The sequence below is a fragment of the Corvus hawaiiensis genome, chromosome Z, assembly GCF_020740725.1.
Source record: "Corvus hawaiiensis isolate bCorHaw1 chromosome Z, bCorHaw1.pri.cur, whole genome shotgun sequence".
Taxonomy (NCBI): Eukaryota; Metazoa; Chordata; class Aves; order Passeriformes; family Corvidae; genus Corvus; species Corvus hawaiiensis.
Window position 1 is genome coordinate 26,747,875 of NC_063255.1, and position 14,180 is coordinate 26,762,054.

The 14,180-nt window shown below is 47.8% G+C and overlaps 1 protein-coding gene across 1 annotated transcript; it reads left to right on the forward strand.

The window, feature by feature from the left end:
* Nucleotides 1-338: 338 nt before the first annotated feature.
* On the forward strand, nucleotides 339-12,145 carry LOC125320252 (E3 ubiquitin-protein ligase BRE1A-like). The gene is given in 14 exon segments (XM_048292387.1): nucleotides 339-549; nucleotides 1,068-1,147; nucleotides 3,952-4,122; nucleotides 4,246-4,413; nucleotides 4,533-4,680; nucleotides 4,845-5,027; nucleotides 6,229-6,347; nucleotides 7,150-7,296; nucleotides 7,486-7,563; nucleotides 7,883-8,002; nucleotides 8,928-8,973; nucleotides 9,328-9,449; nucleotides 9,776-10,013; nucleotides 10,739-12,145. Coding segments are annotated over 14 exon segments (2,481 nt in total). The 5' UTR covers nucleotides 339-353; the 3' UTR covers nucleotides 11,404-12,145.
* Nucleotides 12,146-14,180: the final 2,035 nt, after the last annotated feature.

Consider the following 14,180-nt stretch of genomic DNA (forward strand, 5'->3'; position numbering starts at 1 on the left):
CCTGGTAGACTGTAAGCAATTGCAAATTGCTGCAAGACTTTCTCTGCAGTTCCTCTGCACTGGCATTGGATTGCTCGGCTCTCCCACTTTCTTCACAGAAGTATCTCAAGTATTAATACAAGTATTATTAATCCCTCTCTTTCTCTCCATACCACTCAGATTTTTGCTTGTATTTTTTCCCTTATCTGCTGTGTTGCCTCTGTACAACAATTCACAAGGAGGTGACAGTTCATCTACAAACAACACTGAGGAAAGCAGAACACTACTTCCTTCTACTGGAGGGGAACAAGGGTGTGGCCTCTCCCGTGCCGAATGCAGGGGGACCATCACTGCCCTGGCCCTGCAGCCACGCCATGGCTGGTACCGAGCAGCTCGGCCGCGCTCCCTCAGCAGCTGCCGCCGCTCCAGGGGCGGGCACGGAGGCGGCCGCTCCGCCGGGGCCGCGTGTGGGCGGGGCGGCTCCGCCCGCGCCGCCATCTTTGGTGCGGGTGCGGGCGCCGCGGCGGCGCCGCCATGTCGGGCCAGGGCAAAGCGGCGCCTCCATGACGGGTGAGGGCGAAATGGCGGCCGGAAGGGGCGGCCGGCGGCGGCCATTGCCGGCGGTGCAGGGCGCGGCGGCGGCGGCGGCGGGTCTGTGGGGCGGGACGGGGCCGGGTAGAGCCGGGAGGTGGTCGTGCGGAGGAAGGGGGGTTCTCTGGGCGCTGGACGCACCGCACACCCGCGGAGGGAGGGACGGCTCGAGGCGTGTCCGGCTGGCGCTGTGGGAAGATCCCGGGGGCAGGGGCGGGACCCCCGCGGGATGTGGGAGAGCGGAGGAGGTGTGGGAGCGGCTGGTGTGTGTGGGAAGCTGAATCACAGAATCGTTCGGGTTGAGATCACCCAGTCCAACCCCCCTGGCAAGGCAGAGTCACCTGGAGCAGGTGACACAGGAGCGCATCCGGGTGGGTTTGGGATGTCTCCAGAGGGGGGAGAGTCCATGACGTCCCTGGGCAGCTGTTCCAGTGCTCTGCCACCCTCAGTGGAGAGAGGTTCTTCCTCATGTTGAAGTAGGACTTTTTGCGTTTTAGTTTATGGCCACTGCTCCTTATCCTGTTGCTGGGTAGCACTGGAAAGAGTCCGGACCACTCTCTTGGCACTCACCTTGGAGGTATGTATTAGTGAGATCCTCTTTCAGTCTTCTCTTCTCCAGACTAACCAGGCCCAGATCTCACAGTCTCTCCTTATAAAAGAGATGCTCCAGAGCCCTCATCATATTTGTGTCTGCCGCTGTACCCTCTCCAGCAGCTCCTTGTCTTTGTACTGAGGAGTCCAGAACTCCACACAGCACCCCCCGAGCCATGCCTCACCAGGGCCAGGCAGAGCAGGGGGTTGGCAGTTTTCCCCTTTCTCCTTCCATGCTTAAGATATTCCTGATGAGCCTGACCTGAAGCCGTGAAAAAATTCCTATTAGGCTTGTGGATGGAACACTATTTGACTTGTGTTCCTGCTGGGGAGTATAAGCTCAAACAGCAGCTTTTAAAACTCCACCGTGCTTTTATTTCTGTGAGTCTGTGTCTGTGCATAAATACAGGTTTGTATGTGTGCGGTGTAGTTTCTGTACTGTGGCAGGAACAGCTGATGGTGGCAAGTGTAATAAAACCTTGAGGCTTTTAGATTTAGTTGTAAAATGGTAGTATATGAGAAGATCTAATTTGAATTTCAATCTGTAGGGCTTGTCATCAGACATCCATTTTTTTTTTAAGCAAATACAGGGTAAGTAAAATTTACTGTGTTAGCTAGCAGAGTAGATCAGCTCTTTTATGTCAAAAAGGAAATAAATCTGACACTCAAAGAAGTGTACAGTCTTGCTTAGAGTTCTTTACCTCTTCTGTGTGTGAGCAGCAGAAGGGGTTGTCAGGCACTGGGAAGGGCTGCCCAGGCAGGTGAGGAGTCCCTGTCCCTGGCTGGACGTGGCACTCAGGGCCATGGTGTGGCTGACAAGGTGGTGTTGGTTCAGAGGTTGGACTCGATCTCAGAGGTTTTCTCCATTCTAAATGATTCTGTGAAAGAGAGGGTCTGTGGCCATGAGAAATGAATGGATTGGGTTCTGGTGTACAGTATGTGAGGAGGTGGGGAGAGGGGAGCTGGAGCTGAGGGGGGTGGTGCCAGGAGGCGATGGAAGGGGTGTTTTGTCCATGGACAAAAAGTGTGAAAGGCAGTGGTCACTGGTGGCTTGCTGGACTGACAGGGGACAGATGAGATGTTTTCAGTGACAGCTGTATCCCCACCCCTTCCAGAGCTCTTGGAATTCCAGCTGAAGTCAGTGCTGGAAGGAAAATGGTTCTGTGGCGGTTGCCTTTGTCTTTTAATTTGAGATGCAATGTAATGCTTATGTTAGAAGATACCTCACAGGAACACCATATGTGCTGTTTCAGTAGCTCACTTAGAAATAATCTTTATATTATTTTGCATATGATGAAGGGCAATGCCAAGCTGAGATGCTTGTTAAGTGCTGAGGTTTGGCAAAGCAGTGTACCAGCTTCATCTTAAAAATACAATGGCCTTGTTGCTTTCAGTAGAACTACTTAATTAAAGCAAACAGCTAAAAATGGAAGGTTCATTTTGTAACCCCTAGTTTGACCGTAAATGCCATTTTAGGCTTAAATGGAACAACTCAGGTTTTACTGGTGTGGTCTGCATTTCGTTCACTTCTGTTTTCATGCAGTCTGGAGGCTGGCACAGCATCAGTGACTGTGGGAGAAGAATGCAGCTCATGTCTAGTGAAGATCTAATTGGTTCCATTTTCCATCTCCAGCAACTGCATTTCTTTTGGAGACACTTGTAATTTTGCTCAATAATATGTTAGGGAACTACAGGAAATACTGTTCAGACATGAGAAAAACCTGTTTTAATGTTGAGGGTGATCAAGTGCTGGAGAGGCTGCCCAGAGATGTGGCTGAGTTTCTGTGCCTGGAGATGCTCAGGCTGCCTGGACAGGGCCCGTGGCAACCTGCTTTGGCTGACCCTGCTTCATCCAGGAGCAATGGGACAGGTGACCTCCAGTCCTCCCTTCCAGCCTCAGCTGTTCTGTGATTCTCTGTTAGTCCAGAGCTTTTCAGACTGCATTGTTAGGAATGGTTTCTCTTCAAACATGTCTCCCATGTCTCCTGGTACATAGGAAAACTCTTGAAATGGGTCTTACAAGGCTTGGCTCCAAGTTGCTTTTCAGTTCCATGGGATTTGTGAGACCTCTGGATACAGGGCTCATTTCCAGGGTGGTGCTCCCTCAGCTCTGACTGGCTTTGTGTGTAGATTCAGTCGGTTGTTGTGAAGTGAACTGGGGCCACATACACACCATCTCAGCTGTTTGTTAAAGTCTAACCTGGTTGATTTTTGTTAATGCAGAAAAGCAGAGACTGAACCCGGATGAAGATTTTTTTGCAAAGAGCGTGATAAGGTACGGCGCTTCCATTTTAACATTACAGAGCACTGGATCTTTTCCCCATCAGCTTTCTGTTTGCAGCGCTGATCCCGCTGATGTCTTTTACAGCTTAATGGTGGACCAGAATGTGAGTCAGCACAGGCTGGCACAAACTCACAGTCAGAACAGGAGGAGTAGATTTGTTTCCATTACTTTGTTACCTGTGAGATCCCTGAAGCACCACCAGGGCAGAGCTACAGTATTAGAGATGTGGGCACCCTTAAACTCAGCCCTTGCCAGAGGATCAGTGGCTCATCTAGGGCTGTTCCCAGCTGCAAGGTCACTTGAGTGATTTACAGTCTTCCTTATCAGTCTTCCACTTCTAACCCATTCCTCCCAAAAAGTACTTTTCAAAGTCTTCAGAGTTCCATGATGTGCTCTCTTTTGGTCGTCTCGTTAGCGTGATGGGTCAGCATGTTAAAAACCCCAAATCAAGTTGATCACATGGATGTGTGTTTGGCATTTCGTTAACAGTGTTTTTTAATGTTCAGGAAGATCTTGGAGAAGGTGGGAATCTGTACGCTTTGGCAACCATGTCTGGAATTGGCAATAAACGGACAGCTGGAGAGCCTGGCCCTTCTGCACCTCCGGAGAAGAAGGCAGGGGTTGAAGATTCGGGCACCACTGTGGAGACCATTAAACTTGGTGGTGTTTCTTCAACCGTATGTCTTCCTTGCATACCCCCACTCCACCTTCAGGTTTTTTTCATCTGGAGGCAGAAATGTCTCGGGGGTCAGTATGAGCCCTTCTGTGACCTGGCCTGTGTCCCGTGTGCCTGTGCCCAGGAGGAGCTGGACATCCGGACCCTGCAGAGCAAGAACCGGAAGCTCGCGGAGATGCTTGACCAGCGCCAGGCCATCGAAGATGAGCTGCGGGAGCACATCGAGAAGCTGGAGCGTCGGCAGGCCACCGATGATGCCTCTCTGCTGATCATCAACCGATACTGGAATCAGGTTGGTAACAGCTTTTGTTACTTCATACATGCTGTTTTCCTGTCTCTCCTGTACCACTGCACTCCTTTTGTTCACATGCATTCTTTATCTTGTCTTGCCTTGCCTGTCCCATCATTCAGTTTGATGAAAATATCCGCATCATTCTTAAACGCTTCGACCTGGACCAAGGTCTTGGAGACCTTTTGTCTGAAAGGAAAGCACTGGTGGTGCCAGAACCTGAACCAGACTCTGACAGTAATCAGGAGCGCAAAGATGAGAGGGAACGAGGTGAGGCACCTGCCTGGGGACAGTGGGAAAGATGAATTTCGGCTGTGGACAATGCTGATGTCCCTTTCTAAAGGCTGACAGAGAGTTTTTTTGTGATTGTACAGATCAGTGATATGCTACCTTCTAGAGCACATTTACTTTTTTTCACCTCTTTATGTTCCCAGGGGAAGGACTGGAGCCAGCATTCTCCTTCCTGGCCACTCTAGCCAGCAGTACCAGTGAGGAGATAGAATCTCAGCTGCAGGAGCGTGTGGAGTCCTCCCGCCGTGCTGTTGCCCAGATTGTGACAATGTATGACAAGCTGCAGGAGAAGGTGGATGTGCTGTCTCACAAGCTGAATAGTGGAGGTATGACCCCGGTGGCAGGTATTCAAGAGTGTTCATCTGCCCCCACCTTAGGCCTGATCCTGTAAACATGAAGGTCTGTTCCTTCTCATGTGCATTTATTTTCCAAAATTAATTGGTCTGGCTTTCCAAACTCTCGTTATCAAAACCTCTGATAAAGGACCATGTGCCAGAAGTGTATTGTAGCTACCTCTGTGTTTGAATGCTGAGAGCTCTGCCCAGTGTGCTGGGCTAAGAAGCAGCAGCTTGTTTCTGCTGTAGTGTGTTCATGTACCTGAGAAGTCAGAGAACACAGCTGAACCTTATCATCCAGCTGTCTTCAGCCACCACGTAAAAGGCTTCATGCTTACAAGTAAAGAAGTGAAAACAGCATTGGAAACTGATGTTGGACTCCTCCTCTGCAGTTTAGTAGAAGGTGTAGGAATAACCAACTGCTCGGTTTCCACTGAGTTCTGAGCAGAATGGTGCCCATCCAATGCTTTGGTGTGCTCAGTGTAGCTGTTGGTTTTGAACGTAGCAAAGTTCTGCAGAGAAAGCCAAACGACCAGCTTCTAAAAATTAATGCAGCAGATTCACTTTACACTCAGATGACTGTTTAAAAAACTTCATTTGCTTAGGGTCAGAATTTTAATCTTTTGAACAAAAACTTGGCTGGAATATCAGCTCATCCTTGGTGTGCCTTCTGTGTGCTCTGACCAAGTCTGGCATTGGTGTAGGGAAGTGCTGCTGTCCTTGGCTGGCAATCATAAACTGTAGTAGCGACGTTGGTGCCATGTGAGCTTGTACTTGGGTGCTGTAGTTTCACCTGTCACCCAGGTGCTGTAGTTGTCACCTGGTGTGTCATCCCAAGCTGTCACCTGTTGTAGCAGGTTTATGCATGAATTTGGCCTGCATCCGGGTGTCCCGGGTTCCAGGGGCGTGCTCTGGGTTGCTGGTACCGACACAGCTGAAGTGATCTCTGGTGTGAGGGGGTGGCACCTGGGTCAGAAATGTGCAGCATTGTTAAACTGCAGAGCCTTTTGCTTAGGGAGTGCAAGTCAAAGCTCCCTGTGGATGGAGATCAGGCCCTTGGGAACCACCTGTGGGAGAGGTGCAGTAAACTGAAGTTAAACCCAGAAATCTCCTTTTCTCTCTTTGCTGTTTAGGAATTAAAACCAGTGTTCCTTGATTTCCATTAATTTCCTTTTCTTTGTGCACCTTTCAGATATTTCACTGATGGAAGAAGCAGTAGTGGAGCTTAATTCCTACCTGTCCCATGAGAATGGACGGCTGCAGGAACTGGCAGATGTTCTTCAGGAGAAGCACAGAATCATGTCTCAGGAGGTATAAAAAGGAGAGAGAAAGAAATCTGCTTTGGGGTCCTGCTTAGCATAATTTATGGTTACCATAGTTCGGAAAGCAGTTTATTTCCTTGGAGAGGCACAGAAAAAACATGGTTTGAAAGTTACGAAAATTATGTTGTTGTGGAGAGCTGTGCATAGATTTTCTGTATAAGTGGGATTGATTGGCTTGTTACATCACTAAAGGAAAGGATATAAGCAAGTCAGTGAGTTGAATGGACTAAACTTTAAAAGAAAAGGGGAGAGCAGAGGCACGTGATGCTGAGGTGGCTGTGTAGACGCCTGGAACACTCGAGGTGACATCCCTGTCGTTCTGAATTCCTTGGTTTCTCTGTGTCATTTGACAGCGTAATGATACCAGATACAAGATGATCCCAGTCATTAAGGGATTCACATTCTTAGCAGTATTTGTTGCAGATATTTCAGTTCATTTAAAAATTGTGTTAGTGGTGATCTTGCTCAGGTTAGACCTCTGAGCACTTAAGTGGTCTGTAGAGTAGATGACATAGGGATTGAAAAGATTAAAATCAAGCCTTTGAATAAGCTGAGGTGGCTGCCTGTGTGTTCTGCCAGCTTCCTGCTCTTTCTCCATTTTCAGTTTTGTCTTATTTTTGTTACTGTCTTAGAATTTGGCCACTGTAAAATTCAGGACAGTTCATCAAATAGTCTGTCACCACAGCAAGAGATGAAAAGCACATGATGAATAAAAAGAAAGTACTCCTGAGCAGCCTCAGGAAAAGTTGATTCTATCCCATATGCTGGCTGAAAGACTCCTTTGATTGCAGTTCTCCAAGCTGCAAGAGAGGGTGGAGACAGCAGAGTCCCGGGTGTCTGTCCTGGAGACCATGATTGATGACCTTCAGTGGGACATCGACAAGATCCGCAAGAGGGAGCAGAGGCTCAACCGCCACCTGGCCGACGTCCTGGAACGAGTAAGCGCTGCCCTCCTGGCCAGGAAGCCTGGGAACGGGGGCGGTGTTGGATGGGTGTGTGACAGCCTCTCTGGTACTGTGCTGGGAGAACTGAGAACCTGCAGGGTACCTTCTTTGGTCTTGGGTGTGCTGCATCAGTCTTGTCAGTATTTAATTGGGTCTTGAGGAAATCTCTTGCATTTTTTGCAGGTAAATTCCAAAGGCTACAAGGTGTATGGGGCTGGGAGCAGCCTCTATGGAGGAACAATCACCATTAATGCCCGCAAGGTAAGGGCAGGAGCTGGGTTGTGGGCAAGGGGAAGAACAAAGTCAAGGAGAACTCGTGCATAGTTTGACAGCATTTAGATATTTGTTTTAGATGATTTTTAGATCCCGTGCCACAAATCTGGGTGACTCTGGGTAAGCCGTTCTGACTGTGTACCAGTTCCCTACTTATGGAACATCTGGTGGAATTAGAGTCTGTCTCACTTGGTCACGTTACCTGGATGTTCAGTCTGTAGTTGCTGTTACTGCATAAACAGATACTTCATTAGTACTCTCAGGAGACACATTAACAGTAGGATTTACAAGTACTTTATCCCAACAGTTTGAGGAGATGAATGCAGAGCTGGAAGAGAATAAAGAGCTTGCTGGGAATCGCCTCAATGAATTGGAGGAACTGCGCCAGGGTCTTGAGGAAGTAACAACACAAAATGAAAAGCTCAAGGTGAGACATCCGTACCTGTGAGGATGAAGGTGTTCTGTGTGATGGGCTGCCCTCAGCTTTGCAGTGCTGGGTCTCCAGAAAACCTCGTTAGCAGTGTCTGTCCTGAGTCTGCTCTTCAGCTGTGTTAAACTCAGTTCCAGGTACAAATCAGCAAGTCTGTGGCTACACTTGCAGTTCAGTGCCTTGGTGACACCGTGTGGTCATCGTTGGAAATTGTAATGGTTTCCTGCCCGTGTCCCATTCTGATCTTTCAGTACGTTTTAACCATGTCTGGTTAAAACTGTGTCACCTCTTTACAAGTATTGATCCCTCTTCCACCTTCCCCACGCCCTGTGCAAGTGGAACCAGAGAACAGAAACAATCAGGGAACTTGTGTGGGGAAAGAGGTTCTTGAAAGAGTCAATGAATTTGTGTCTTTCCCAGTGTGGGGGAGGATAGATAGGAAACAGCCTATGAGTTTGTGAGGTTTTAAAGGTGGTAACACAAGAAGCTGTGACTCTGTGGTAGATAAGTATATGATGGAGAGAATAATCTAAATGTCATCTTAGTGGTTAGTGCCAGCTATAAGAAATGTCTGACTCAGTAACCTAAATACAGAGATCTGATGCCAGGAACTGTCTTGAGGCACCTCTGGATTCTGTTTATCCACATGAGTTTGTTCAGAGAGAAATGGTCCTTAGCTTACAACTTTTTTTTCCCCCTAATTACTTTTAAGCTGAATGCATGTATATATATGTCGGTTTCACTGCTGCTAGTCACAATCATTTGCTAACTCATTTTATAAGGAGAATTCAGATTCTGTACCTCTCTTTTTTCATTTCCTCTCAGTCATTATTTCTTACTAGTAGAAGGCTGACATAATGCCTACTTGCACGTACATTTTTTCTATTCTCTCACTTTTCTGTGTGACATGTTTATTGATTAGATCATTGTGGTTTACAGCAAGTCCATGGCTGCCAATGAGCAAGCAGGTATGGTGTTCTGCTGTGCCTAAAAACAAACACCACCTACCCACCAATGCCCATTAGGGGCTACAGTGCACTAGAACAACTGGGTTGATTCTTTGTTACTGTTAAATACTCGTTCTGGCAGGTCTCTTCATCTCAAAAAACAAAGCTCTTCACCTGTTTTATGGGGAGACCATGGCTGTATGTAAAACTGGCATGACTTTTTTCTGCAAATGTGTTGCTCTGTTGTGTGGCAGAACAGTAACAGTCTTATTTTGTTTTTTGTCATTGTCACTTAGACGTTCTCCATCTCCATGACAGACCTCAAGAAGGTTGGCAGAAGTGTGATTTGTTGCAGCGGTGTTTCTGTTTTTGCAGGCCCAATTAATCGGGAGATGCGTCACCTCATCAGCAGCCTCCAGAATCACAACCACCAGCTGAAGGGAGAGGTGTTGAGATACAAGCGCAAACTGAGAGAGGCCCAGTCTGACCTGAGCAAGGTATCACAGGAAATGCCAGAAAAGAGGAGAAAGTGCTTAGGGGAAGGGGGAATGCTGTCACTCTCACCAGCAATATCAACCTTTCTGATAAGGTGTGCAGGATGCAGTGAAATTTTCTGTGGAGCTCTGCACTCTGCTGCTTCCTTTGACCAAATGAATGCTCTTCCTTTGTAGCTGTGTAGTGCTCCATGAAAAGCAGGAGCAGTTACAAAGGGGGCATGGAAGCATGGATCTGGGAAGACAAGGGAGAAAGGGATAAGGAAGATTTCTGGCTAAGAACTTAATGGTTTGCTTTCTTTGTCATCTCTCTTGCTGTTCCACCCCAGATCCGCTCTCGCAGTGGCAGTGCTCTCCTACAGTCCCAGTCCAGCACTGATGACACAAAGGAGGAGCCTCCAGAGATCAAACAGGAGCCTGATGATCCTTCTGCCCAAGTGTCTGTTCCCAAGGCTGCTTCTGAAGACGTTAATGAAATAAGGGCCAGGCGAGATGAAGAGGAACGGGAGCAGGAGAGATAAGAGAGGGAATGAGAGAAGGAAAAGGAGAAAGAGAGAGCTGTAACAGGTTGACCTCGGCTGGGTGCCAGGTGCCCACTAAGCCACTCTATCACTCCCTTTCCCAATGGGACAGGGGACAGAATAAGATGAAGAAAAACCAGTGGGTGAAATAAGGCAGTTTTATTACAGTGTAAGAAAGAAATAAGCAAGAGTCTGTGCACGCATGAGCAGAGGGAAAAGTCAATCTCTACTTCCCATCAGCAGGCAATGTTAGGACACTTCCCAGGAAGCAGGGCTTCAGCATGCTTAATGGTTTCTCTGGGAGGCAAATGCTGAAGAACCACAAATGCTTCTCCTTTCCTCCTCTCTCCCTTAGCTTTAAATATCTGAGCTGACATCATCTGGTATGGAATATCCCTTTGGCTAATTTGGGTCAGCTGGCCTGGCTGTGTCCCCTTCCAGGATCTTGCTCACTCCCGTCCTCTTTCTTGGGGGAAGGAATGTTAGAGGGACAGCACTGCTCAGCAGTAGCCAAAACACTGGTCTGCTACCAGCACCCTTCCAGCTACTAATGCAAAGCACAGCACTGTGAGGGCTGTGAACTTTACCTCAGTCAGACTCAATACAAGAGGACAGGGAAAAAGAGAAGGAAAAATGAGAGCAGAAAAAGCAGAAGCAGAAGGAATCTGAAGAGGAGAGAGAGTCCAAAGAGAAGGAGAAAGGGAAGCATGAAGGTGGAAGAAAGAAGGGGGCTGAAGTGATCAAGCAGCTGAAGGCTGAGCTAAAGTTAAGAGTTGTGCCTCCCTTTCCTGCTCGAGCAGTGCCCAAATTGGGCACCTGCTCAGGTCAGACTGGATCAGACTTGTGTTGAGGTGTCCATATGTAGAATTTTTGGCCTGGTGTATCTGACAGCTGTTCAGCTGCTGGAAACTGGGAGTCAGTTTCTGCCCAGCTCTGGCAACAACTCTGTAACAGCTGATTCTGCCAGCAGTCAAGGCACTGTATGTCTCTGCATGCTTGTGCAGATGACCGTCCCTTCTCTACACCTTCAGACTCAGAGTAGCTCTGCTGTGGTGCAGACTTCTAGGGAGCGCATTTTTCTGGTTGTTGGGATGATGATGTTCCCTGATGCCCTTCCTTCATCTGTGCTAGGTTTGGTGTGTTTGAGTAAAATGTTCAGGGTTGCTGTAGGTGGTCCAGGGTACAATTTTGCCAGAGCCTCTCTGAGCACGGCAGGTGTGCTGCAGGGCCCCTCACAGCTCTGTGTGTGTGTGTTGCAGGCCCGCCTGACGTGCCCGTGCTGCAACATGCGCAAGAAGGACGCGGTGCTCACCAAGTGCTTCCACGTCTTCTGCTTCGAGTGCGTGAAGACGCGCTACGACACCCGGCAGCGCAAGTGCCCCAAGTGCAACGCGGCCTTCGGGGCCAACGACTTCCACAGGATCTACATCGGCTGAGGCCCCCACAGAGGCCCTGCTTGCGCTGAGCCAGCCTCCCTCGCTCTGTGAGCTTCTGCCACCTGATCTGCAGTGTCTCCTGGGAGGTGCGTTCAGGGTTTCGAAGGAAACGGACTCCAGATCTTGGTTCCTTTCTTGCCCCTTTCCCTTTGTTCTTGCCCTCGGTTTTTATGTGCTCTTTGTGCCTGAGAGGAAATTCCCCATCCCTTGCTTCCACACTGCCTAGGTGGGAACATCCAGCTGAAGTCCTGCCTTGACGGGATGGAAACTGAGGTGCAGCAGAGATTAGTGAGAGTTTTATTTGAGAGGTCTGCTTTGGATGCTAATTAAATCCCATCAAGGTATGGCAGTGCTCCTGTGGGTGAATAGTTTCCCAATTAACAGGCCAAATAGAGGCCAAATAACTGAATCTGTAGACTCAGTGTAGCAACTCCTTAGGTGTGTATCTTCCTGAGTCAGGGCAAGAACCTCTGAGGGCTGATGCACTAGGAAACATCCTCCCTTGCCCCAGACAGACACATCTAAAGATCCAGTAGAGGAGAAAGGAAAGATGCTGGAGACTCTTTGAAAGTAGCATTCCACTGATGAGCCCTGGTTGATGCGGTCACCTTCCCCCTAGGCTGAGGCATTGCTGTCATTGTCCTTATCAGAAAAGGATTTTTAGGGGTTCCTTTGTTGCAACTTTACCACAAAGATTAATCTTGTTATGCACAAAATCTAATTAAAGCTGTTGTTTGGTTTATTTTTCCGTGTTTCTTGCCTTGGTAATACCTGTTTGTGCTCCCATCCTTTGTCCAGGCATTGGAAACATTTCTCACAAGCTTTAAACTTCTACAGCAGAGAGGCTTAACTTCTTCCTTCCCCTGGTTGCAAAATATGCTCAGCTAAAACAACTTTTGTCCCTTTGGCTGTATCCCCAGTACCTCATTCCTGACACAACAAGAGGGCCAGGATGCTGGATTATTTCTGCAGTCATTTCATCATGGCTGCTGAGAATTTTGTGAGGGGTGTGGTGTGGGTTAGAATCTCAGTGCTCCCTGTGGTTGGTTGAAGTGTGCTTCTAAAATCAAAATGGGAAGTTGTTTCTTTGCAGCATTCCTTCATAGGGTGTAGTATTTTTCCTTTTTTCTGTAAACTTAATTTTCATGGATGGTGCACCTGTCAGAGGTTTGTCTCATGGGTGTCCCTTCCCTAAATCATGGAATCTGTACTGCCTTCCTGTATCCCCTGCAGGAAATAACAAAGTGCAAGGAGTTAATCACAAATGACACTATTCATTATTATCTTTGTGAAAACATTCAGAATATATGAATAAAGCCTTGTAAATGATGATGAATCCTGAAGAGTGAGAAGGAGCACATGACCCTGCCTTTCCAAGGAGAGCAAAAATTCATTCCCAAGGAATGCTGAGAGTTTCTGGCATGGTGTAAGAGCTGTTAGAAGGAATGGAATAGAATCCTCTCCTCTTTCACTGGAAGTTGGCTCCTGGGATTACAGGTTGTGGCACCAACTTGGATAAAGAATGGTGTGTTAATGCTGATGGTAGATTTTGTGCTACAAATGCTTGTTCATCAGAACCAGGACCTGGGTCATGAACAAACTGTCTGCATCTTCAGATAGCTTTGCTACAACAGCAAGAGTTCCTTTTACAGCTGTGAACAGCAATCCAAGCTAAACAGCCCCAGCAGAGCTGCAAAGCCCCTCTGTCCTTCCCCAGTCACTGTTGTATCACCTTTCTACTGAAATTGAGCTTTGTGAGCACGCTGGCCATGTTGGGTTCCGTCTGGTCATGGCAGGAAATGGATACTTAAAACAATCTGCAGTAGTTCACAGGAGTTTTGGGAACTTCTGTTCTCCCTTAGCAAGAAAAATTTATTGGTTTTGTTTTAAAATAATAGCTTATTTCAAGCTCATTTTGGAAGTGACTGAGTTTCTTTCTGTCAATATAATTCAAATACTAAGAAACAGTGAAAATTTTAGATAGCCTGTTTGCCAGAATGCATGGAAATAATTTATCAGAAGTATTAGGGTAAAAGAAGTAAAAGGGTGACATGTATTCTTTATCAAAAGTTTCTCTAAATTCAGTGTCTGATGTGCTGAGGCCTGAGCAGCAGGCCTCAGCCAGAGTTGATTTACAAGATGAATCCTGGGTACTCTGTGAACACCCTCCGTATTATTTAGCTAAAAATAGATGACAAAGACTCTTACGCTACCTCTGTATAACCTTGTATAATTATCTGCAAGAAATTTATCATTTTAAGGAACATTCCCAACTGACACGAACAGAGGCTTGTTACCCTAGGGTATTTTAGGGGAAAACCCTCCCACTAGAGGCCTGGGCCCTGGCCAGTCACTCTCCCCTGCTGGTCGGGATGTGTGCCATCACATGCAGGAGTTTCTGTGCTAAAAATATATCAAGTCACTTTGTCCTTGCGCATGTGTTGCAGCACAGGCACATCAGGTGGCTCTGCAACACAGAGAGAGAGCAGCACACCTGCTGTGCTTTAGCACGGGAGTCATTAATTCCCTAAACACGAGGGCGGTGGACTTCAGCTGCAAAGCCTCTCTTTGGAACGGCATTGCTCTTACCCTGCAGGCTCCATGGGCACGGGGTTTGTGTGAGCAGGGCGATCACAGCCTGTGTCCTGGAAACAGATCCAGCAAAATGAGCAGATCCTGCTGTCTCCTGGTACTGCTGATCCCAGCAGCAACTGCCCTGGGAGTTCCTTCAGGGAACTTCACTCCAAGGGCTTCCATCACTTCAGCGCTTGTGAGAA